The sequence below is a fragment of the Protopterus annectens genome, chromosome 9.part0 (genome assembly GCF_019279795.1).
Source record: "Protopterus annectens isolate FY-2018-M chromosome 9.part0, PAN1.0, whole genome shotgun sequence".
NCBI lineage: Eukaryota > Metazoa > Chordata > Ceratodontiformes > Protopteridae > Protopterus > Protopterus annectens.
This window is the reverse complement of record NC_056743.1, coordinates 1,705,486,311-1,705,514,136: the sequence shown is the minus strand read 5'-3', so window position 1 is coordinate 1,705,514,136 and position 27,826 is coordinate 1,705,486,311. Positions and strand designations below refer to the sequence as shown.

Sequence of the window (27,826 nt, the reverse complement as noted above, 5' to 3'; positions counted from 1 at the left end):
TGTTACCTCATTTCATGCAAAGTTTCCCCAAAAGAGAAATCCTCAGGGGAGAAGCTGAAGGAATGGATTCCTCAGCATCAGAATCCTCATAAGGAGGGAAAGAAGATTCCTGGTCAGAAGAAGAAACAGAAGCCTGATCAGAGGAGTCATAATAAACTTCTTGCCTTGGCCTTTTGTCTGGAGGGGGATGTGAACCCCTAATCATAGTAAGTCCTCCGCCATTTTAAGTAACTGTTTCTGAGACTTGGGAGCTGGATCAGAAGAGGCCTGGGTTGCAGTCTTTGATTTGGAAGGAGTCTTTGCCTTTGGCTTTGCCTTTATAAGAAGCTGAGTAGGCCTGAAAACCCCTTCGGAAGCCGGTACCTGCACAGCGGCTCCGGACCCATCCGAAGGAGCATTGTCCGAAGGTCCAATTGAAATATTCAAAGGCCTAGTTGGCTCCTCGTTGGAGTCCGTTTTGGCTATCGGTTCCGAAATGGCCGACGACAGGGGCTGCAAAAGCGCCTCACTGACGACGGCCGAACCTGAAGCTGGCTCCGCTTGTGCGATATCGTCTGATTTGGACCTCGGAGGCCTGTCTTTGTCCTTGCGTCGTTTGTGAACTCCGGTAGCCGGAACCATATCCGACGACATTTTGTAATTAAAACGCCTACCGAAGTAATGAAAAGCAAAATCGTACCTTCGTTTAATAGTACGTTGATTGAATCTAGCACAAAACCAACTAGCTACGTCGTGGTCAGGGCCTAAGCAAGGAATACAGTAAGAATGAAAATCCTTATGAGTTATTTGCTTCCCACATGAAATACAATTATTAACTTTTTCTGACATCGGACTGGAGCACGAAAAAAGTTTCCCCAACGGGGTACTTAGCTTTGAGTAGGAGAAGAAAGTCTTCGGACTGAAGTTTGATTTGAAAAAATTGTCAGGAGTCAGCCGACCGGCACTTGCGAACTGCTATCACCGCACGGCAAGAAAGACTGGAGAACATGGCGTCAGCTGTCGGCTTTGTACTCCTGGCGCTCTGACGTCAGGGAGCATGGCTGGACAGCCGACGCCGGACCCAGACTTTGGTATTCTGGCCGACCGGGGACTGCTTGCCGGCTGGGGAGAACCCTACAGTCATGACTGCAACAGTGAAACACGATGAACATCTGCAGACAAAATATTCTTCATACTTACACAATTATTCAGAACAAACCTTAACATCATGAGCTTGACAAGTGAAAATTCTAAAACTCAGTGCGGCAGAAGCATATACTTTTCCCCATACTTATTAATAATCTTTCCATCTTTATCAGAACAAATAGAATTGATACTTACTGACTAAATATAGCTGCTGGATCAGGTTTTGAAGAGTGTATAAAAACTTAGAAGGCTGAGGAATGTTGTACATACCTGTCTTTTAGGGGCAGCTGACTGTCAGACAAATTTCAGGCAGTAAAACACATCTTGCAAAGCTGACAGAACTAGAGAAACAGGTGAATGTTCTGGAAATTCCTTCTTTAACAGCTCAAAGTATTTTCTGAGTGACTGAGAAATCTGTGTTCTCCCCCTGAAAACACTGCAATACTGTAGAAACAGTCTCACAGAAAGAGAAATCCCCACAGGGAGAATCAGGAACTTAGATCTCCTCTGAGTCTGCATCAGAAATGTAAGGAGAAAACCCTGCATCCGTCCCTTCATCTTCCTGTACCGAGGGGGGTTTACTTTTCGGGTTTTTTTTGACAGGAAAAAAGGGGTCAACAGTGTTATTAATGAGACCACAACAGCCTCAGAGGAAGTGGCTAACTCCAGGTCTATAGTGGTTCAACTAATGGCCACAGCAGAGTTGTCCACCTGCAGCTGATACAAACTGCTAGTCTGCTGTGATGGTAAAAGTTGTTTGCTTAACATTTTTTATTTTCTGCTGGAAAAAGGACCGTCCATTGGACCTACAGTCTGATCTATGGTCAAGCTGAAAATAAGAAGTTATGTACCTACCATAACGTTCCATGTTAGTTGTCTTCTCTCGCCTTCTTTCTTGCTTGATGGGTTCGGAGCCGATCCCTCGGCTCCGACTCGGCACTTGCTTTAGCTCGAGAACTCCTTTTACCAGCTCGAGGCAGCCCCATATCCCATGATGCAAGGCAGGAAGTACCCAGATCTCGTTTGTTGACAAAAGGGCAATAACACCAAGCATAAACAAAACTTCCCAAAGGAAGAAGAAACTTACAGATGGAAAAAGGACCAAGTCTGAATGGTCTTAGCATAATAGTTTCTTATACAAGGTCTGTCCAGGCCAGGGGGAAGGAGGGAGGGTCGCAAGAAAGAAGGCGAGAGAAGACAACTAACATGGAACGTTATGGTAGGTACATAACTTCTTAATGTTAAGTTGTCAATCTCGCCTTCATTCTTGCTTGATGGGACCGCGTCCCTAGCACCTCTATCCTGGGTGGCTCAATGGAACAAACTCTTGAGGACTGTAGAGCCAAAACTGGCTCTGTCCCTGGAGGCCAAGTCCAATTTGTAATGGGAAACAAAAGTGTGAGGAGTGGCCCAAGTGGCCGCTGCACAAATAGTATCCAAAGGCAGTCTAGCTTGAAAAGCTGTAGAAGTAGCTAAACTCCTAGTTGAATGTGCTTTAGGTTTTGAGCACAGCTGTTTCCCCCTGATCGTAAAAATTTCAGTGATGACCGAAGAAAGCCATCTGGACAAAGTCACTTTAGAAACAGGAAGGCCTTTTTTATTATCCGCATAGGAAACAAAAAGTTGATCAGATTTTCTAAATTTTTTTGTTCTGTCCAAATAATATCTGAGCTGACGGTGGACGTCAAGATAATGTAGCTTTTGTTCAGCTCTATCTGAATAGTTAGGAAAGAATACGGGGAGATCAATGGATTGATTCAGATTGTTTTTTGAAGCGACCTTAGGTAAAAAGGATGGATTAGTTCTCAAAGATACTCTGTCTTTGTGAAAAATCAAATAGGGGGGTCGAACTGAAAGAGCATGAAGTTCCGACACCCTCCTGGCAGATGTAATAGCCACTAGGAATAAAGTTTTCCAAGAAAGATATTTCAAGGAACAAGAAACAGCTGGCTCGAAGGGGGGAAGAATCAAAGATGTCAGCACCAAATTTAGATCCCACTGAGGAGGAGGATTCCTGATTGGAGGTTTTAGTAGGAAAATTCCTTTCAAGAAGGCCCTGCAGAGTCTATGGGACATAATATTATGATCTGCTATCCCGACATGAAAATTAGAAATAGCAGCCAACTGAACTCTGACTGTTGAAGAAGAGGAGCCTGCATTAAAAATCTCTGCTAAGAAGTCCAGAACTGCCTGAACAGGGGCAGTGAAAGGATCAATATTTTGGGCCTTAGCCCAATAAGAGAAACGTTTCCATTTGCTTGTGTAAATCCTCCTGGTAGAGGATTTTAGTGAAGCTACTATGATATCTCTAACTGGGTTAGAGATCAAAGGAAGCCTGGCTAAGGAAGGAAGTGGAGCAACCATGCTGTGAGGTTGAGAGAAGGAATTGACCTGTGCAGCTGACCGGATTGGTGAATCAGTAGATCTGGCACTGGGTCCAGATGCCACGGCTGCACCAACAGGTGACGATGGAGGAACGGGAACCAAACTTGTCGAGGCCAGTAAGGGGCAATGAGAATCAATTTGGCTCTCAAAACGGTAGCTTTCTGGATCACCTGAGGGATCAGAGGAAATGGAGGGAAGGCATAAAGAAGTCCCTGGGGCCAATCCTGGGTCAGAGCGTCTCTGGGGGTATGGCCTGATAGAGGGAAGAGGCTGAAGAAGTCTGGACATTTGCTGTTTTGGGGAGTAGCAAAATGATCGCAACATGGACGACCCCATTCCAGAAAAATCTCTTCCGCTATAGATTGCTTGAGAGACCACTCGTGAGGCATGAGGATAGCTCTGCTCAATCTGTCCGCTATAATGTTGGTTTTCCCAGGGATATGCGTTGCTACCAGAAACCGATGAGAGGAGATCGCCCATTGCCAAAGTCTGAGCGCTTCTCGACACAAGGGTAGGACTTGGTTCCGCCCAGTTTGTTGATATACCAAACTACAGACATGTTGTCTGTGTGGACTGCAATTGTCCCTACGGGAAGAAAGTCGTTGAGGGCTTGCAACGTTAAAAGCACTGCTCTCATCTCCAGGACATTTATGTGCAGATGGTACTCGAACGGTTGCCACGCCCCATGAACCATCCTGCCCTGATAATGACCCCCACCCGATCAGGGAGGCATCCGTGGTGACAGTGGCTATCGGGGACGGGGTACAAAGCACCTGCCTTGGTGAACCTGAGACGATGTGATCCACCAAGCAAGATGTTGTTTGCATGTCTGTGTCACCAGAATCTGGTGACGCATTGGGAGTTGCTGGTATGACCACTGTGTGAACAGCATCCACTGAAGGAGGCGCATGTAGAATCGAGCCAGGGAAGAAGAGTAATGGCCGCAGCCATGAGACCTAATACCTTTAGAACCATTCTGGCCTGTACTTTCTTGCTGGCCAGAATGATCCTGACATGAGTCTGAATGTCTGAAACTCTTTGTTCTGTAAGGGTAGCTGACATCCGAACAGTGTCTAAGTTTGCGCCTATGAAGGTAATAGACTGGCAGGGCGATAAGGATGACTTTTCAAAGTTGATTGAGATGCCTAAATGAGAACAAAGGTCTATTGTGTAATCCCTGGCTTGTATAAGCTGATGCCTGGTGGTGGCTGACAGGAGCCAGTCGTCGAGATACGGAAACACCTGGAATCCTTGACGTCTCAGGTGAGCCGTGACCACTGCCATGCATTTGGTGAACACTCTGGGGGCTGTAGTGAGACCAAAGGGCAGGGCTCTGAACTGGAAATGACTGGACCCCAGCCGAAAGCGGAGAAATCTCCTGGAGCGTCTGTGAATTTTGATGTGATAGTACGCATCCTGAAGATCTATTGAGCACATCCAGTTGTCCTTCTGTAAGAAGGGCAGAATTGACTGAAGAGTGACCATTCGAATCTTGTCTTCCTGACAGACTTGTTGAGTCTGCTGAGATCCAATATTGGTCTCCAGTCTCCCGTCTTTTGGGGACCAAAAAGAACCTTGAGTAGATTCCGGGCTCTGAATGGTCTATTGTAACTGGCTGAATGGCTCTTTTGCAGTAGTTTTGCGATTTCTGACTCTGCAATGTCCCTTAGACCGGTGGTACATCTGGAAGGGAACTTGAGGGAAGGGACTTTCCTCGAAAGGAATTATGTAACCCTTGGATATGATCGACTGTACCCATCTGTCTTGAGTGAGGGAATGCCAGGCTTCTGGGTACAGTGATAATCTTCCCGACTGCCTCCAAGGAGGGACAGCCGGGCAACACCTCAGGGATGCTGAAAGGGCTTCTCAGGAAGAGACTCCCTGTTGCCCTGGTTCTTCGGACCCCCCCTGCCTCTAGAGCGGCGTCTGTTGTTGTTACCCCCTCTGTCTCTCGGGGTAAACTGACCACGTGAATCGGCGTGACTCCTTGGGATTTACGGAACCACATCTTCCCACCCTTCTGTCCTTTGGGATAAGGCCTAGAAGGGGTGGAAAAACGGACTCAACAGCAGAAAGAGTCTTGCCGTCCTGCTCACACCTGGTCAAGGTTTCCTTCACCTGAGGGCCAAACAAAGCTGACCCATCAAAGGGAGAATTTGTGAAGGACGCCTTAAAGGGATCCGCAAAATCACATAGCCGCATCCAGGCTTGGCGTCTAAGAGCCACACCTGTGCCTGCGGCTCTACTCGCTCCATCAGCAGCATAAGATATTAGCCGCATGGAGGAGTTAGCAATGGAATTGAGGGTTCCTAGCTGCGAAGCAATCTTTTCTTGGGCCCCTGCAGCTGTAGGATCCTGAACTACTTCTCCCAGCTCCTTCAGGATATCTCTCTGGAGTCTGGTGAAGTGACAAAGATAATTCAGCGAACGCATAGCAAAGGTCGCTGAGGAAAACATCCGCTTGCCGTACCTATCCATGGTCCTAGAGTCCTTATTAGGAGGATGGACGGGCACAGAAGGATCTGCAAGTTCCTTTTGGTGGCCGCAGCCACCACCATGGCATCAGCGGGACACCCTTGGTAAGGAATTGTTTGTCACTAGGGGCAGTTATAAATTTAGAAGGCCTCCTAGGGACTGGCTCTACAGAGTCAGGAGCTGTCCACGCCTTTCGAGCAATAACCTGCATAAGGGGTCGAAAGGCGGAGACACCCAGGAGGTGGAGGGCCGAGATCCAAATGCCTCTAGGTATACTGACTCATCCTCAGAGGGATTGTTGGTGGGCCAGTTTCCGCTCTGTTTCAGAAGTTCTAGGATGTCTGAGAAGGAGACATCCTCAGAGGGGATCTAGGGGATCCCTCTGACTCATCAAAGTCAGTATCCAAGTGACAGACTCGGGGAGTCTACATGCTTCCTCTTACAAGTCCTCTTCCTAGGAGGATCTCCCGCAACATCCGGAGGATCCTCGGAAGAGGGGAAATTCCCAATGGGGAAACCTGAGGCGGAGGATCTCTGGGTCCTGTAGCAAGAGAAGTGGCAGAGATGTCAACAGGTACAATAGAGGGAGGAGCTACGGGAAGAGACTGCTGACTGATACTAGTGGCCAGTACACTCTTCATCACCTCGAATGCTCCCCTCCCAGGCAGGTCCGAGAGGCCCCGCTCCGAAGAGCTAGGAACTCCAGGGGCCACCGAAAGGGAAGTCTCCGAGGCAGATGTCGGAGCCGAGCTCACCTGGCCCGAGGCTCCAAGGGGAAGAGCGGGCTCGGACAAGGGTCCGATGCCACTCACCCCCTCGGAGGAGACCATGGAAGCCCGACCACCGAATCCCTCTAAGGAAGAGGAGATAAGAGTAGGGGCTGAAGGAACAGAAGGGGGTATCCGTCCTCCAGCCGTAGCAGTAACCAAGCCCGAAGACTCCAACTCCAAGCTCTGGGGTAGAGTTGAAGGAGGAACTGTAACGGGGTGTGGACCAACAGTCGTCTGCTGAGACGGACTGTGTAGCATTTGGGCCAGTACCTGTGACTTGAGCAATCTACTGACCACTCTCTCTAGGTCATGATCTGACAACCTGGATGACCTTGAAGATCGGCTCCGATGGCTCCGCTCCGATAGAAGAGGCGAGGCCGGAGCCGAAAGTATCGGCACCAAGGAAGGAGACCCCGACCTCTCCCGGGAATGGGCCATCGGAGCCGATATTACTGATCCTGTCGGCACCGATTTCTCGGAGCCGGCAGAACGTCTCGATGTATCGGCTCCAGCCGGAGCCGATACAGCCACCAGTAACGGTGTCGGAGCCGATCGAGCCGACACCGATGCCTGTGCCACATGGGTGTCGGAGCCGATCGGAGCCGACACCGATGCCCGTACCACGTGGTGTCGGAGCCGGTTGGAACCGACACCACAGTGGTCAGCAGATTCGCACCGATAGCCATCGGCGCCGAAAGCTTAGTGGATCCAGAATCGGCTCCAGCTGGTGACGATCTCGACTCTATACGAGTCGGAGACGAGGACATAGGCTTAGAAACAGAAGCCTGGGTCTTGGCAGATTTAGTTGATTTTGAGGGGCCGACTTAGCCGGAGAGCCCTCCGGCTTAAGAAGACCCCTGAGAATCAACTTATTCCGTCTCTCCTGCAGGACTCTCTGGCTGAAGGAGTGACAAATAGCACAGGAGTCCTGCAGGTGAAGAGGGCCCAAACAGTACAGGCAAGAAGTGTGACCGTCTGTCAGAGACATCTTCTGACAGCACGAGTCACACTTCTTAAAACCTGAAACCCTCTCTTTAGACATGGTGCCTTAACACAACACACACACACCAGTCCAATTAAATTAAACTAATACCAAAAGGTATTTAGTAAAAAACACCAACACACACACCCTAACAGGGGGGGGATGGGATAGGGAAACTAACTGACTAAAAAAAAAAAAATTAAAAGAGACAGGGAATTCTGTCAGAAAAAGTTAAATTTAAAGTTAAACTATCAAAACAAATTAGTTTTTAACTAAAAAGGGGCTTAAATGTCACAAATGTGAATTACTTACCAGGAGCTGGTAAAGAGAAGACCTCCCAAGCGAAGCGGCAAACGAGATCTGGGTACTTCCTGCCTTGCATCATGGGATATGGGGCTGCCTCGAGCTGGTAAAAGGAGTTCTCGAGCTAAAGCAAGTGCCGAGTCGGAGCCGAGGGATCGGCTCCGAACCCATCAAGCAAGAATGAAGGCGAGATTGACAACTTAACATCGGTGTTCTTTCCCAGGGAAAGCAAGCAGCAAAATCTGGTAAAAAATTTAAGTCCTCAAAAGTCACTTTTTTTCATAGCAGAACACATAAAAAAAAAACACCTTAAAACAATTTGTCAGCTACACAAAATTTCTCCAATGAAAATGTTTTCTGTATACTTTAAACCAGGCATGGGCAAACTACGGCCCGGGGGCCACATGCGGCCCGTTAAACGTTTTGATCCAGCCCTCCAAACTTGAAAAAATTTAATAAATTAACCTTGTTAATGTTTTACTTCCCCTGCAATTCTGATGTTTCCTCACTAGATGGCGCACTCTATATATATTGGCTTTGTTGAGGTGAAGCGTAGGCCTATTACTCCACGTTTGCACTTTACCCTTTGACCCACCGCCCCTCTATGAAGATGAGTGGACCCAAGAAAAGGAAAGTGGACAGAGAATGTTGAGTGTTCAATAAGGAGTGGACAACTAAATATTTTTTCACTGAACACCGATCATCTGCTGTTTGCCTGATATGCCAAGAAACTGGCGGTTTTTAAAGAGTATAATATTAGCCGTCACTTTGCCACAAAGCACGCTAATTATGCTAGCAAGCTCTCAACAAAAGAACGGGAAGCTGCTGCTGAGAAGGTGGCAGCTAATTTGAAGGCTCAGCAAAGTTTTTTTTCACTTTCAAACTGCCATTCAAGAGTCAAGTACCAAGGCCAGTTTTATGCTTTCATTCAAAATAGCAAAGGCCAGCAAACCACTGTCTGAGGGCGAGTTTTTAAAAAAATGTAACGCTTCACAGACTGACTTGCTGCAACTGTTTCGTCCTTGCACTGGTCGTTGTTGACTTTTGGCACCGGGGAAACAAATTGAATAAAAGGAACAGGACAAGTACATCTGCATCTCCTACAGTTTTTGAAAAAAAAGACAGTCAGGAGGAGAGTGATGGTGATATCCTGAAGGATAACAGAACTTTCAGTGCTTTAAAATAAAATGGACATTTATTTGATTTTCAGTGTTTAAAGACTCATTTCGAAGTCAGAGATTTTATTGTAATGCTTTTCTTCATTTTCATTGGAAATTAAAGCACATGTTTTCTCCATATCCCAAGATGTGTATTTTTCCCCCAATGAGGTGATGTTTTCAAAGCATGCCATCTATCTGCTCCTGTTCTGGCCCCTTTGTCAAATGTTAGAACTCAATGTGGCCCACGAATCAAAAAGTTTGCCCACCCCTGCTTTAAACTTTTAAACTGACAGGAAAAAAGAATGCTGCCATTTAAAAGCACCTTTCCTGAACAGGAAAGTGTAATCAAATAAGCATTTTTTTTTAAATGAAGGTTTTTCCCGAAAGGGAACTAATCTGCATAGCAAAGGAACAGCACAAGGTGACCATCAATTCTTGAAAGCCTCAGAAAAGCATACTGTTTGAAGGCAGGAAAGCTCTGAAGGGCATGGTACCCAAATCTGTCTTTTTATTCAGTTTAGCCCATGCAATCTAACAGTTTGGGCGTGTGTTACATATACACACATACATATGTGTGTGTGTGTGTGTGTGTGTGTGTGTGTGTGTGTGTGTGTGTGTGTGTATACATATATATATATATACACACACACACATAATATATATACATATATATATATATACATATATATACATATATATATATATATAGATATATATATATATATATATAAAATGTATACGTCTGTGTATGTGTGCAAGAGGTGGCTGGCTGTTATATCCTTGCAGTATAAAACCTATATAGCTTAGACTACTGCAGCACACAGTCAAACGACCTACACCCAAGTTCTACAATATGCACACCACAGGAAAGGAGAGAAGAAAAAAAAGAGAGCTCCTTCTAGGTAAGCTTTTTAAAATATACTTCAATACTTACTTTCATAAACCAAATGCCTCTTGCCAACATTTAAAGCTCATCTTTTAATTCTACTTTCTACTTAAAAATGACTGCAAAGAAAACATGATTTGACATTTCTTACTAGTAATCTAGTAATAAATTATTTTGTCACACTACATTCACAGCACAATAAATGTCTGCAAGAAATCATTTGACATTAACTAGTAAGAAGTTAGTCCCTTTCTTGTTCAAACTAACAGTACAACTTGATGACAGACTATTGTTTCTAAAAGGTGTAATAAGAATGGAATAGGCTTTTTTTTTTTTTTTTTAAACAAGTTAACCATCTGAAATGTTGGCACCCTCTACTGCTAGTCCCAAAATGCAGCGGCTGAATGGTCAAAAGAGCAGACTTACATATAGCAAGTCAGAGATGCCATTTCTAGGAATATTCACTTTCTCAGAAATATGGTGATCTTGGCGTTGGCATATATTAAGTTCGGGGGGAGGTGCAGGGGAGGTTTGCCCCCTCCCCCCCGAAAAAAAGAAGTTTTAACGTGTAGTTCAGTTTTCAAGATTCATTATCCTGTGTTTTGAAAAAAAAAAAAAAGATTCATTCTCCTGAGTTTTCAAACTTTTTTTTCTGGATTTGCCGACATTTCAATAGGGAGCCGTTTCATAATCTACAATACCAGGCACACAAAGTAGAACAACATGAAATCACACAGTTAAAGTAAGATTGTGCAAATATAATGACTTCTAGCTTTTGTGTAATACAAAGCTTCTTTTTAAGGTCTCTGTCATGCTTCCAGGATCACATGTATTTTCTTATCAAACAAACCAAGTCACTAGCTGATACTGAGAGTCGCAACTGCCCTTGTTCTATGGCAACCATGATCAAGTTCACAAAAAGTACTTGCATTTTTTCCTGCACACCAACAAGAAATCTTAATAAACCATGTTATAAAAAAATCAAAATGACAAAAATCAGCAATTATACTGCCCAGGCTTCCCTAACATCAGCTGTGAATTATCATAATGACAAACGCTAAACTAGTCGGAGTAATAGATACTACAGTCAATGGTAATGATTTTTTTTGTCTCAAAGCTTTCAAACTCTTTTAATGTTTCATCACCTGACAATCCAATGTATAATAGTTAATTCACTCACATGTATGACATTATGTACTCTTTCCAAAGGAACAATGATTAGCAGGAAGGTGAAATAAAAAGCAAGAAATAAAAGAATATCTCACCAATCTTCTGTGCTGCTTGTATACAAACATCCTCTGCAGTGAAAGTTCCCTGTGTATAACAGATATCTGGGGGGCCCTCAGGGGTCCAAAACATATTAATCTTCAGCCCACAGCTGGCAGAAGAGTGGCAACTCTCCATGTCAGAGTCGCTATGTTTAACCGCACAACGGCAAAGCGACATTGCTTTGTTTGAAATTAGTAATGAGCTGCAGTAAAGGGAACAAAAAATAAATTATGACAGCATATACTCAAGGAAGCTTGAGACAAGAAAATAATGGCATTCACCTCAAGAACACTAATGAACTGCAAACATTTACATAGGATTGCTAACTACTCAAACAGATACAAAATACAGAAACACATTAAGACAAAGATGACCACTAGCTAAAACAAATTTAAATTCTGTGAGAAGTAAAATGTGCAGTTAAAATCATCAGAGTAGTCTAGGTTACTCTAAATATTAATGTATAAAACCAGTGACCTGTGCTTATTAGGTTCTATATTACAAGACTGAAACTTTACTTAATTGAACAAGTAAAGCTTGAACTTGCAATATCGAAACTGTAAATTGTCGAATGGCCGATTTAACCCAGGGAAACACTTTCCTTGGCCATTCTGTGGAGTATGCCCGTTTCTCCAATTTGGAGCGATTTCGGAGTTGGTATATTTAGGTAGAGGGGGTGTGGGTGCACAGCCCCCCACTTGATTTCAGATGTAAAGTTTTTTTTTTTTTTTGATTCGGCCAAGGGAAGTGTTTCCCTTGGTTGAATCTGCCTTTCGACAATTTTAGCTTTCGATATTACAAGATCGAGCTTTAGTTATTCGATTAACTAAAGCTTCAATGTTGCAATATAGACACGCTTACTAAAATGTCTAGGGATTCCTGGCTCTGTGATGCAGCAGGATAAAGCCCTGACTATGACCTGAGATCAATCAGCAACTCAGGCACTGCATGAATCAGGTGGGAAGATGGGAATGAGCAGCCAATGCCAGCTCACTCATCGTGGTGGAAGGGACATGGACATACAGCAGAGAAAGGGGCATGATAATGCAGCAATGTGTTACTGACTTTGCCACGCCATGCATGTTTACATGGTAGACTTTATGAGTCATGTGTGGAAATGTCCATGCCCATAAGGGAAGTACTGTATGGTCTATTATGTATCTGCAAGCTTGTATGACAGCTATTGGGGTGGGGGGAGTGAGTGTTGGGCTCTAAACATAGAAATCCATGACAGCAGTGCAAATGGGCTGAGAGTGACATGGGTGATGACTGGCAGGCAGTGGGAGATAAGAAGGGTGGGTAAACAAGCCTTGCACTGCTAAAGGACCAACACAGAAAGGGGAAGGTTATTTGAGCAGTCAAAGAACAGTAATCCTTCTTCATAGTGACTATGAAGTCCCGGCAGGCCAGTATAGTTTCATTTTTAGGTGAATGCAGTGTCTGCACTGAAGGTGGACAAAGGACATTGCACTGAACGTGTACTGGAACACAGGTGGAAGAAACAACAAATAATGGGGGGAAAAAAAAAAAAAACAGCTGTATTTGCGTACGATGGCCACCTTCAAAAAACACAATTTCTTCCAGCACACACACACACGCACACACAGGAAGGTAACAGGTGATGCAGGATTCACAATGTAAAAAAATGCTCATTATGTATTACTCTATATTAAATAAGTCTGTTTATTATGAGTACAAAGACACAATGGTCTACTCTGTATGTTCTTCAACCTCTAAAAATAGTTTTTCTGTTTGTTTTCATGTTTGAGGATGTTTTTACAGTTTATTTTTAACACATCTCTGACATCTAATCAGCCTGAAATAACAATCTTCCCACAATCACTACCTGCGTCTTACTTTTATCAAGATTTTGGTACCCTGTATAAGAAGTTGCATTAAAAAAAACATCATACACTGCTTTTGAATTTCAGGAGTTGCATCACAGTACCTCATTTCTGTGACACAGTTTCTCTACAGAAAGCTTCTCTGCTACACAATTACTGGCTTCTGGTGCTTCTCTGTTACATACAATTTAACTTTTTTTCCCTGAATCATAGGTTCATAGGTTCATACTAGGCTATCTGCCCTGGGGCATTTATAAGCCTAGCCCGATTGTGTTTGGCTTACGCCACCCCTTGATTTTAGTATACTGTGCCCTTTTTAAAGTTTAGTTTACTGTGCCTCTGTCTAATAGTGACACGGAAGTAATCCCCGGGACAAACCTACGATCCCCCATCCACTCATCAAGATTCTTCTTGAAGAGAGTCAGTGAGGTGCTCTGCCCAACATGAATTGGAATTCTATTCCAGAGCGAAGGGAGCCTCTGGGTTATGAATCTGTCCCTCCAGCATGTTCTATTTATTTCTGTGCTGAGGTTCAAGTCCCTCGAGCGCGTGGCTCTAAGGGATTTAGATTTACTGAGGTTACTCAGTTCATGGATCTACCTCTAGAGATGTTCTCTTCACCCTCCTTAATTTACTAATATCGAGTTCAAATGGCATTAGCAAAACCGGTTACTGTGAAGAAAACGGACCACATCAGCCAGTTAAATAATAAAACCCTACCTAATTAATTACTACTTCCTATAAAACATATCATAGCTGCCAATATCAAATGCCCTGCCACATATGCCTACCTTCCAAAAAACACACAATGACAAAACCATAAATTTTCATCACTATCTTATGGCAGCCTCAGTAATTCAACAGGTAGCTTGAAAATCAGAAGGCTGTAGGTTCCATTCCCACACCAAGCAGTTCAGCATAAAGGGGATGTTGCACTCCTGAGTGTGCCATACTCTGAATAGGGCATTAAACAGTGGTAAATCAGGTGGATTTAAAATATCTCACAGCGCCGCTTAAAAAGAAAAAAAATATATAGATATATATATATACACACACACACATATATATATATATATATATATATATATATATATATATATATATAAAATACAATGACCCTTCCATTCTATTTACATTTCTACAATATTTACATTTTCAATATTTTATATTTTCACTTACACAAATTTTAACATCTTTCATTCTATCTCCATCACTCTCTTCATAACCATCTTTTTATTGCAAACACATAATCATTCCTATTATTATGACGTCTTTTCCACAGCACCCATACTATTAACACTAATTTTGTGCCTTTGAAGTAAAGACCTTAACTATTATACCAAACCTACCACTTATATCCAACAAATGTACCAGACTGACAAATGGCATTGTTTTTCATATTTCCCATGCAATAACAGTGGCTCAGCGGACAGCAAGAGGTTCACTGGCTGATTCCTCCATGTGTTCATGTGGGTTATCTCTGGGTATTCTGGTTTCCTCCCACATTCCAAAGACATACAGTAGGTGGATCGGCCATATTAAATCGCCCATAGCTGTGAGTGTACGTACAAGTGTGTGGTGTGGAAGAACTACAGCGGCAGGACTACCCACCTGGTGGTGTAAACCTTGGTTCTAGATGACTGTCACTATTGAAGTGGTACCCTGACCCCATGCAAATATGAGAAAAAGGGCTTGTGGATGGATGGATTATATCCAATGTTTATACTGTGAAAACCTTGCAACTTATAATTCGAAATTTTTCCAAAAGTCTTTATTTTTTTACAGTCCGAACATAATACTTTATCATCTCTTCTTCTGTACAATCTTTATATTTGTATCTTCCCCTGCTTTATATTTATTTTACAGGCAACTTATGTAATAATAACCTCCACAAATGGTATCCAAGCCTAATAAAAAATTTCAGATTTTGCCCTTCTATTTTTATTGTTCTTTAAATCGTATCCATGTGATCTTCCACAGATGTATAAAATAATATTGCTCCATTACCTAGTTATATAATTCCTTTCTACTTTTAACTTCATCAGTCTTAATTTTCCACAACTTCATCTTAGATTTTTCTCATCTTTTAATACTTTTCTTTCCTTTTTAATTTTTCTATCTCTCTGTATTTCACATATAGTATTTTCCATATCAAGCTTCCTTCCTTCTTCATATTTTAATTCCCAAAAAAGGTATATAGATGCCAGACATATAACTGGATTTTTTTTAATTCAAACCACCTTCTTTACTTTTACATACAATTCCCAAACTAACTAGATTGAATCTTGATCCCCCAAATAAAACTAAAAATATCTTTAAAAAGTGTTCCCTATTTTCCAGGAAACATGCATACACACCACAAATATCTCAACTTTCTTAATATACATATTTAGTACACACACATTATATATATATATATATATATATATATATATATATATATATATATACACAGTTATATATACATACGCACACACACACACACACACACACACACACACACACACACACACACAGACAATATATACATATATACACACACATTCTTTCTAAAAGTTTTCCCCAACTGATTTCTTCATTTCATCCAGAATCATTGTTCTACTATTCTTCAGCTTTTGCCAAACCTGATTCTTAATATATTTATTTCATTTCTAGTAAATACATTCCATTTATAGTTTTTATTGCACCAATTTACCTTTGACTTGTATATAACCTTAATTCAGCTTTACTTAACCCCCTTTCCATACCTTTTTCTCATTCATACATATATTTTTGTTACAATTACTAAATTATCTGTGCATGAAGGACATAAAGGTACCCTTTTCCTTTTCCCATCCTGCTTCTTTCATTTCACCAATAAATGCTTCCATTACTGTATTAATTACTAGCACAAACACTCCTGTTTCATCTATTACTAAAATTTCCTTCACTTGTTATCCCTTTACTCTAAAACAAATCGATTTTTTAATTTCTTTTCATGAATCTTTTATAATCAGCATTCCCCAATGTTACTGGCCTCCAGTTTTTAAATATTTTTTTATCTCTCCTCCATATACATTTAATCACCTCAGCAAATGTATTGTAATCCTCTACTCTTACCTCTAACCATTCATTCAATATTTCCACACAGATGTTTCCCTTACACACACCTCCTTATAATATCCTTAACTCAACTTATCCTTCCCTTTTTCATAATATCTTCCAATTCTTTCTTCTTTGTCCAAATTCTTCTTTACTCTCCAGCTTGCATTTTCAACTTTTTCCTTCTTAAAGATTTTTTCTATACTTATTCTACTATCACCATACTTTCTGTTTACATTTTACTACCCTAGTCTCCTCTACCATTACATCCATTTTACCTTCCCTTCATTTTATCACCTTTCCAAAACTTCTTCCTTCTTTCCTTTTAAATATATTTCGGACTATACAAAACTGCCTTCATTTTTTTCTTTACTTTAATCATATGTTTTCCCTATTTCTCTTACTCTCTCCCTTCCTTCTTCCATTCCGTTCTCAAAATCTTTCAGTATGTTTATATATTACAGTTTATGTTTTCTCCCTTCTCTCTCCTTCTAAAAACATATTTTTATAATTCTCTTTAAATGCTACCCGCTACTACGTCCAGCTTTCGAAAATATTCTCACGTGTGTTCTTTCAATAGTCTATCTCCCCCTTCATTTTTTTTACTTATATTTCCTGTTAATCATTTTATTCATTTTCCTTCTTTTATTATTTCAGTATTATCTAACAAAGCCCATTTTGCCCTATGGTCTGAAAAATCTACTTCGTCTTCCCCACCTGCTACTTTCTTCAGGTCACCATAATACACAACATAACCTCAAAATTCCCTTTAATATATGTACTCTATACTTTCTCCTATTCTTAAAAGAAAGTGATACGATGTGGAAATTATCGCCTTTACATCTTGTGTTATTTTTCCCTTTTTCTTTCCTTTACTTACAGTTGAAGTTATCAATCACTACTACAGATGTTTACTCTCACGTTTTTTTAATCTGTCAAATATTGTTTTGCTTTCAGACATGTTTGTATGTGCATATATTACTATCAGCATCACACAATTTCCATTTTTCCTCAAATCGCAACCACTCTTTCTGGTACTACAGCTGTTGCATCTAATATTTTTACTTCATCTTTTCTTATCGACACCCCTAACCCAAAATATGTTTTATATCCTACTGGATACTAACCTTTCCTCCTCTTCAACTGCTAAACAATTATAATTTTCTGTTTGCATCTAAATCTTTTTAACCATTAGTCCTTCCCCTTGCTCCTTTTCTTCACCTGGAAATATTTTTCTTTAACTTTCTTCTTCATTTATATCAGCCATTTCACTTTCTTCCTGAACACTGTTTTCCACAGATTGTCTTTCCTCCCTCTCAATTTCATGTGCATGCTCTTTTTTCAGCACAGGTCATTCAAAGTACCAACTAATTTCCTACAAAATGATCTACTGTTTCTATCAGTATGGTCTTGCTCCCCACACTGCCCAACTCATCTTTTGTACATTCCTGAGCAAAATGTGTTTCATCTCCATAATAAAAGCAAGCTTTCAGTTGACCCAAATACCCAACAATGGCTCTTTTTCTGTTTATGATTACATTATTCAAAATAAGCCAAACTTTTCCATCATACATATCCAGTGGAACCTACACTTGATTGTCCATACATTTCTTTTTATCATGCATTTTATCACATTTTGTGAGGAAAAAAAGCTTTTCAAGTTCAATTTTCTCAATGTCTGAAGTTCTGGATTACATATTTTTTTTTTACCTGCAAGCCAAAGTTCTGAAAAAGAAAGTCTTAAACATTTTTGTTTTGCCAAACAGTTAACTTAACAGGTTGGCAATTACATAACTGTCTCACAAACATTTGGCCACGCTAATCTATTTCAATCAGACCTGGCCCCATAGTGTTGTTGGCATATTAATGCCACAAATAAAGTATGAGTGGCTTATACTTCCATGTTTTGAAGCTTTTTTAAATGTTACACCTTAAAACAATAGCTTTAAATGCACATTTAGTTTTACATATGAGTGTTCACATGCACACGAATACACACAAACATATTTTTACGTTGAAATAACAGTTTGCCACTTCACTTTAAATATGATCTTTACACTGTGTTCTCCTTTCAATACATACAACACTAACACTAGTGATTGGTTTTAAAAGGAAATAGTTTTTGACTACATCAGCTACTACACCCTTACTGAAGTCAGAGAAGAAGCCGACGTAAGAAAACTTGTGCACTGCTATACAATACAGTTCATTGCTTACATTAAACAGTTAAGAGCAAAGTGACAGCACTATACAGCTGGAGCTGAAAGAATGGTAACAACCCCTTAATTACAAACTGGCATAATTCAAAGATAGTTCCTACAAAGATTTAATAAAATTTAGTGATGTAAACCTATCTGCACATATCAATTATAATTTATTTAGAAAATACTGCATTATTACATTTATAGGATCATAGGAAATTACTAGGCTAAAGGCCCTGGGGCCCTTCTAAGCCTAGCCAAGAGTTTATCTCCAAAAGGAAACCCCGGAGCTGATCCCTTTCACTCTCCCAACTCAACCAACTTAATTTAAAAACATGAATAAAGAACAAATACTAAAATAAAACTAATTGTGTTCTTAAAGAATGGGCTATTTTTCCCCCAAAAGAATATATTTGTAAGAACATCTGCCACCATCTTGGTGATGGAAATGCAGGTGCAACTGTCTGATTCCAGTACTGACAAATTACTATTTTCAATTACTGTAAATCCCAGACAAGTATAACAGTGTTGTGTCTAAATAACTACTAACATTTACTAACAACCAATATTTCAGCCAGGAGTTAATTTTTATCTCAGGAACTGCAGAAACGATCTCACAATTTGCTCCGCCTCCACTACACTTCGATATTTGGTCAATTCCACTAAGAATGGAGACATGTTCACTGTTCAGCATACCCACACCAAAAGGCTGAGTAAATTAATGTTCCACTTAAGCAGAGCTGCAGTTCCCAGTGTTAAATATGCTCTAAGTAACTACGGTTGTTTGGATCTTGTACTTACAGGGAGGTTTACTACAGACTTTATATGGTCTTCATATATTTATAGATACATTCAGAACTAAAAGTCATACAATATCTCTGTCTGATAAGTGAAAAAAAACATCACAGGGTAGCATAGGTATTTACACAGTTCTTTTTTTTTTTTTTGATACTTGCCAAGATATCTTTTTTGTATTGGACATCTGATGATTTTTACAATAGATTGGGAATGGCTTATTAAAAGACCTAAAATAATTCTGCAAAAATGGAACAAAATACCCTATCATCACTTTACTAGTGAAAATTTCTACTAGAAACGGACTTAAATTAGTACTGAGCTTAAAGCAAGTTCTCTGTCTGGTATATAAATCCAGTTAACTTGTGGTCTTTTAGCCTATTTACCAGATATGGCACTATGTCATCCAGTAAAAACACGACAGACAAGATATCTCTGAAAAATATGCACAATTTTAATGCACAACTTCACAGAGGTAAGCAGTCCTCAACATTTATGGATAATGTTCTATACGGTGGAAGGACAGAAGAAAATTCAGTTTGATTAACTCAGGACCACTCCTAGCAATCACAATGAACAGAGGATCTGGAACTTTACAGTTGCACTGTACACCTGAAATGAACATGTTACAAAGAGTTTGAGGATAACATTCTCCCCAAGCAAACTCCTCCGTGAGTCTTAACACTGTTTGTACTTGTGTCAATGGATCCTTGTACGCTACCTGCATGGATTCTACCATGTCCCCAGGATATCAAACCATTGTAGAACTGTCCAAATCAGCTTTCTTGAAACTCTTGTTATATGCTTTTGTCATATCTACAAATACCCTCTTGGAATCTTCATCTCAAACTTCTACTCCAATATTTATCTCACTGCAAACACTGGGCTAGTTGCACTGCATCCTTTCTCCAAATCCAAGATGCTCATCTCCCATTATTCTAGGTACCGATTTGATCAATCACTCCCTCTTGCAGTTTCATGCAGTTTGACAAGAATTTGATATCTCTGCACTGCCAACAGTTGTGAATATCTCCCACTGCCCTTGCTCACTGGCACTCAGTTCTCCGGACATCGTGACACACACCCTCTGGAGCCATTTCACCCTTAACTTACCCAACATTCTTTCTTCCCCTCCCCTTCTGATAAGCAGAGTTTTTTTTAAACACTTTTATTAAATTATTACTCAAGACATATGCACACATCCATTAATAGAAAACAAACCATATTAATATTTTTTCATTTACATACACTGTGCATCACACTTTTTTTTTTTTTTTTTTTTTTTTTTAACTACCATCCGTCTAGCATAATTGTTCAATTCCTGCCTTCCCTGAAACCTCACTCCTCCTGTTGTTCATTACTCTGTGTGTACTGCTCCCACAAATCTAATTTCTATGTAATTTGCTCCTAACATTTTCTAATGATCCCTCTTCCAGTTCTTTTACTTCTTTTAAAGTATTCAGTAGTTTAAATACAGTTGGTTTAGACTTTGAATTCCATTTTATAGCAATTGCTTTTTTGGCAGCCAAAATAATTAAACTTAACAAGGCCTTACCATGTCTAGGTAATTCAGATCCTGTGTCCCAGCTCAAAAGAATAATTTCCCTAGTTACAGCCATTTGATCACCCAGTGTTTCTGACAAACGTACTCTGTACAGAAATTCTAAAATCCATCAACTCATTACATGCCCTAAGTATATGTTCCTAGTTACCTTGTTCTTCCCCATCACACCTCCAGCATTTGCTATATATCTGAGGAAAAATTCTATGAAGTCTGCTCTGGGTATCTAAAAACCTATCCAAGCATTTTGAAGCAAAAATCCGAAGTCATCTAGACTTTGTTGCATACTTGCGATCCATACATATGTCTTCCCATTGTTGCCTTGTAAACTGTTTTTCTAGTCTCTATTCCCAATCACTTTACACCTCCTTGGACGGATTCTTACAGTTATCATGCAATACTTTATATGCCCTACTAATTATCCCTTTTTTAACAGCAGCTAACTCAACCAGCATCTTGATCATTACCTGCTATGACTTCTTATCGGCCTGTCACTTTCCCTAACGTCATTCATTTTACAGTACTTTGTACAAAAGTACATAGGTGTTCTTCCTCTTCCTATAGCTTCTATGGGCTTTTGGTCATTCAAAAGTTTTTCAAATTGTTATCTCCATCGACCTCTGATGCCTTCTGGACTGGTTATCAGACTGCTGCTGATGTCCCTTATGAATGCTGCCCATTACCTTACTTGTCCTTCTGTTCCTGTCCTGCAACCTGATGCATTTTCTTTGTGCCATCTGACAAGTCACTTTTCAGAAGCTGGTAGAGATTACTGCTCTCTTAGCATGGGTCCATATCACTCTTTTGGTCATGGCAACTGCTCCCGTAGTCTCTTTGTTAGCCAACCAGTAATGTTCCTTACTGCCCATATTATCTCACTTCTTCATATATTCCTTTAGTTTCTTAGCTTCTTGCACTTCTGCATTCCTTAACTAGTTCCAGCTTTTCCTTATGCACTTTATTTCCATACCAGGCTTGACTACAGATGTGTTCTATCATCTTTGCACATGATAAGATTCCAACATCTCAAAACTCTGCCATTCTTCTGCTCGACTCATTTCTGAAGCACCTGTAATTCAAGATCTGACCTGCAAGTCCAAGGAGTATTTCCTTCAATTCTTATGTTTTTTTTTTTTTTTTACTCCAGTCAAACTCCAGGTCTTTGGTAAAGCCTTTATCTTATGGTACTCCCTGACCACTGCCTGGCTATAACTAACTGTGACCACCAGTGGTTTATGCTTGGGGGGGGGGGGGTGATCATTTCACTAGAGATAACTTTGCAATCTCTAGTTTGACTCCAATGCACTTCTTACTAGAAGGACACCTATCCAAGCTACATGCACCATTCTATGTGATCTTGTGATTCTCATGCTTGATAAACTGTGTGCTGGCTACCATTAGACGGTTTCCCAAGCAGAAATCCAGAATAGCCTCTCTTATTTCTGCTGCCTTAACCCAAGCAACCCTCATATCTGGTTCCACCTGTTCCAGTATGAGCACTCTAGTCACCCATTATCAAGACCAACTAATTTTGTCCTGCTTTATTGTGGAGGTCATAAAAATGCTGTCTGAATGCTCTCATATCCTCCCCACCCTAAATGTAGTCTGATCACCATGAATCTCTCACTGACTCAAATGCCATCTCTTACTGTCTTCAAAAGACTCTCTCTCTCACAATGATTTTTACATCATTTATACTCTGTCCACCCAGAGTGCCAGACTCTAAAATTAGCTGGTCTCCTCTCTACCATCATGTCACCTACTTCAAGGCTGTGTCCTGTCAGTGAACAACCAGGCCTCACTAAGCAGAGCTACAACACGTAACCCAGTCTAAGCAACTAGATACCAGCTTACTAGCAGGCTTAATGGCCCAGGACTGTTGGTCTTTAGTGCTGTTACAGTGCCTAGTGAGGATGTGTATACCCTTCCCACTGCCAGCATGGGTCATTGGTGTATGGTCAGGTCCCTCATCCTTAAGCACTGGCAAATACTCACGCCCTTCTGGTAGCAACAGTTAATATTCCCAAATTAGATCGATCCAATTTTTACACCACCAAATGTCTAGACCTGACATGGTATGCAGCCTGCGGTCCATGTTCTATGTCAAAAGATACTGCACACCTCAAATGATGTGTAAAGTGGTTAGTGTCACATGATTCTTCTCTTGACAGGGAACACCTAGAGTCTATGCTGCTGCCCACAAAACTATTAATGTTTTGGGTGTATTCTTGTATAATACCTCTCAAAAGTTCAACTGGCAGAGCTGGGATCAAACTACCCTTGAGACGGTGCGTTTTCTATTCAGTCATTCAAAAAAGCAAACACTCTGCATGTTTTTGGGAAGCAGGAGTTACCCCAACTAGCCACTTTATACACACAGTAACCAGAGGTTAGGCTCTGGTACCTGGAACTGTGAGGCTTAGATCTTAACCTATTACACCACTGTCTCCTTACCACTTCCAGGCTTGTAATAAAATGAAATTACATTTATTTCACAATTATGACCCTTCTACCGTCATTAGGTGAGACAGAGACAAACCCAGTCCCTTAGCTAGACACTCACTCACGCCATCTGTCTAACAATAATGCTTGCAGAGGTACTGCACACAGCAGAGGCAGAGGCTGTTTAAAGATCTGACTAAGTATAAGCAGTATGCACAACAGTGTATATCAAAATGCACCCCTGGCCACTCCAGAATTACTTTGATGTAGTAGGTATACATGAGACTGGCAAAAACTACATTATTTCAATACCTGCTCCAACTTCCCTTATCACACAACTATAAATACAGACTACCTAACATAACAATTGGAGATGGCTGCCTTCTACTTCCCAACCAAATCAACTGTGCCATCATCATAACCACATCCATCTTTGATGAATTCTCTCCCAAACAGTTTAACCATAATGTTAGCTACCGTCGGCTAACCACCACTGTTACCACCTCACTTTTACAACCTACTTAAACTATGAATTTTTTCCCTCTAAAAAAGATACCTCCTCCTATACCATGATTTCAATTTAGACTTTGTCTCCAGAAACTAATATCATTGGCTTCCTTAATGATTTAAAGCTATCACAAACTGTTAATCAGCCTACACACCCCAAATACACTACAAATACTCACACGTTTCTGGACATGGTGATGAAATAATCTCAGCAACTTTTAAAGTACTACTATTTTACATCCAAACATCTGTGCTCATGGCACTATAACACTGTGCTGGCATGCTAAGAAGATAATATCCCGATCCATTTTACACAAGTTAAGATACAGAATATCTGTGAAAATACATTAATTTAGTATGTACTTGTCAGCAGTGTCTACACCTCAACCACTTAACACAGACTGTGCACGACTCCTTTTAATTAATATGCTACTCCTATTTGCTGTTACAGAAAATATTTCACAGAATCATGGTTTACCAGAGACGAATACATAGTACTAAAAACATGAAACAGCACAGTTGTCGTGAGGAAAAAAAACAGCCTTCTACAGGTCAAGAAATAGTACATATTAAACAGAAATAACACAAAGAAAACTATCCAAAGAACTGAGGCTGAACATTAAAACGTAAGATCAAACCACAAATCACTGTGAAATAAGGTACCCCCCCCAAAAAAAAAAATTAACAACCTCCCATATCTCTCCAGACATTCTGGCTAAACATTTCTACTCATCATCCCCTACTATTTACAGCTGTACACTCAACTTTATACCTATTCATGTAACAGAACATTACATCATCACGTTTTACTTGAAAAAATAATTCCCTTAGGGCTACTGACTAGACTACACATCAAACTACAATTGTAATAGTTGCAATGAAATATTTCTTTGGTTTCCTAACATACAGAAAGATTACATAACTTCTGCCATATAATCATACCTCTCTATCTCTTGGCACAAGAATTCTGAACAAAACCACAAATAACGGGGGGACAAAGACCCAAAGTTAGGGACAGACTTTAAAAACTGCTCTTAGAAAATTGATAGAATAAGTTTTTGTATTAACATGCAATTTCTGAAGGATAGGAAGTTTGAAATTAAAATGTCTTCAACTATATGCCAGAATATTAGACCAAAAACACGAGGCAAAAATTAGAAATTCTAGACAGTTGAGAAGGATGCTTTCAACCTATCCCCAACACAACAGTACTAATCCTCAAAGTAAAGTTAGTATATCCCCAGTCGCACAAATTAACCTTCACCAGCAAACCCATCCAACCACCAACCTTTCTCTCCATTTCCACATCTCCACTGCTGTAAGGGGTTACAACTCTGAATACGACCTAGGTGGCCCAAGTTCAGTTCGTAGTTTTAGTACCTGCTGAATCTGGCTGGGGAGGTGTAAAAGTGTAAGAGCTAAACCCGCTTATCTCTCTCATGGGGGGGGGGGGGTGGATACTGGGAGCACACAAAGTGCACCAATTTATCTGACACAGATTAGTAAAACATGCAAAATGTGCTCATGCCAGGAGACAGAGCTGTTTGAGTGCATACTTCACCCACACAAGTGACAGTCCTATGCTACATCCACTGCACATCCTCAAGGAAGGATGGCTCCTGGGCATGTGCAGGGAACTTGAGTTATAGACGGCTAATACTGGTCTTACAGCAGATTACAGAACAACTCATGGTTCACTCAACCCTCACCCCTAGGGGAACAAATGAGTGAAATAAGCAGCCAAAGGGAAGGCTCAAAGGTCAATGGGAAGCCAGATAAAAAAAATAAATGATCTTCCTTATATGTGTTCCTCAGGCGCCTCTCAATACAAATACACAAGCAGAAGCAATCGAACAGCTCTACTCTCCCCCACCAACTTTATATTCACATCACATCAACTAACCTAGGATTTCTTACAAATACCATTGTTACTGCTCTGACAGAAGCTTTCATTACTACCAACCCACTCTCTTAACTCCCTAATACATTATTTCAAATTTGGCTCATCCAAAATGTTACGGTTAAAAAGAATCTCTTATGCTAACTGAGAACAAGATTGAAAATTCCAACTCACTCTGGGTTCCCCAACCATCTGTGCTTTGGCACCTCCCATTCACTTTCTTTATAAATAATCCTTTCCGTTACTCCACACCATCAACATCCTCCTCTACACTGATGACAATGTACTCGTCAGATCACAGTTACCTTATTACCATCTGCAATCAACTACAGGCATGAACAAATCAGTGCCAAACACTACAAAATTAAAATAGTTTTAACATTTCAAGTGTGAAATCTATATACGACTAACCTTACCCCTCACTACAATCTTTAGATAATTCCACCACTGAACGTTAAAAAAATTCAAACACCTAGGTATCATTTTAGACCTACTTCTAAGACTGATTATATAAGCCTGCGTAAATCAAACATTAAGACAATACCTGTTAACATTTCAGGATTTCTAACTCTTAAACACAGATTTGCTCCTGGTAAAGGCATCCTCCTGGCCCAGTCAAAAAATGGTTTATCCTTCCTGGCCTATTCTACCAAAAGGAACCTCTACGGCCTGCAAATATTTAAAATTGTATTTGATGATTCCTTCACTTCTCCCCCTCCACCATACAAGTATCATTGTCTATTCCCATCATAAGCAAAGAACATATTCTTTGCACTACTATACAAAACCCTGAATACTTTTACTTCCTCGACTCCCCTCAAAACTAAGATCCACGAACTCCAACTACACTCTTTGTTGCTGTTCTAACAGTGCATCGATCCTGCACTGACCTTTAACCTCACCTACAGTACTTAATAAAAAGTTTACACACTCCTGTTAAAAAGCCAGGTTTTTGTGATATAAAAAAATGAGACCCCAATAAATTATTTCAAAACTTTTCCCACTTTTAATGTGACCTATAACCTGTACAATTCAATTGAAAAGCAGGTACTTGCGTATTATCACAACCACATTCATAAGCAACTCACTCTCACTTGACGTTGCGATAAACAGTAAAGTGTCACTATTATACCAACAGATTTATTTGATGTGTGCCCGGAGTTGTTTATAGAGCTGCGATTTCTTTTTTGTTTCGAAAATAACCCTAGTGGAATAGAAAGTCAGATGACTTAGCCAGTTTGCTCGTATTTGCTGTTTTTATCATGAATGTGCAAGTGGCATTCGCGGCTGTGCTTAATCTGGCAAAGGTGAAAAACAGTTTTGTTTTTTTTCTCTCAGCCAAGTTACAGTAATTCCCCCAGCCCCATCATGTTTTTCACTTATTTTTCCTCTTTTTTGATTGCTGCCTCACTTCTCTGAGTTGTAATTATGAAGTAATACTGTCCCAACACTCCCTTTTGTTCACGGAAGCTAACTGGACTGTTGTGTTAACAGGAACGGTTAAAGAACCGTACTGTGGAAATAATGTCATGGCACATTTGCCATCAGCAGAACAACTGCATGACAGTAAACAAGAAACAAACAATAAAACTATTTATCTGACATTTCTTTACTATGAATATGCAAGTAGGCAGTAACTCATTTTCATCCAACACCCATGGCCAAAAACTCTCCAAACAGATCAAGTGTACAGATTCTGTGATTCCGTTGTTTTGGTCTTTCTTTCTGACCAACTTTTACCGTTATCCAACGAGGTTGTAGTTGAGGGCTACCTTGAGTTCTTCACAGAACCAGGACTTCTTTTCTGTTTTCAAGAACAGCCAAGTGAGTTGCTTAAGAATGTGGTTGCGATAATAGGCAAGTACCGAAAAGCAAAGAAATCTGTTAGGGTAAAAATATAAAAAATAAAAAACGTACAATATGCTGGTTGCAAACTAATACTTTTTTGTGTGTGCACACTCTTAAACTAATACTTTATTGATGCACCTTTTGATTTAATTACAGCATTCAGTCTTCTTGGGTACACAACTGCCATCAATTAAAGAGACTCTGATTAACCCCAAATAAAGTTCAGTTGTCCTAGTAGGATTTTCCTGACATTTACTCAGTTGCCTGCTACAGCAAAAGCCATGGTTCGCAG

At 40.5% G+C, this 27,826-nt stretch overlaps 1 protein-coding gene across 2 annotated transcripts in view; it reads right to left on the bottom strand.

Moving 5' to 3' along the window:
- Nucleotides 1–27,826, bottom strand: part of TYK2 (tyrosine kinase 2) — a 2,798,586-nt gene that overhangs the window by 2,278,365 nt on the left and 492,395 nt on the right. For both annotated transcript variants that reach the window (XM_044084572.1, XM_044084573.1), the window contains one exon: nucleotides 11,352–11,557. In XM_044084572.1, coding sequence (XP_043940507.1) covers nucleotides 11,352–11,532 — 181 coding nt within the window. In that variant the 5' untranslated portion in view covers nucleotides 11,533–11,557. The remainder of the gene's footprint in view (nucleotides 1–11,351; nucleotides 11,558–27,826) is intronic.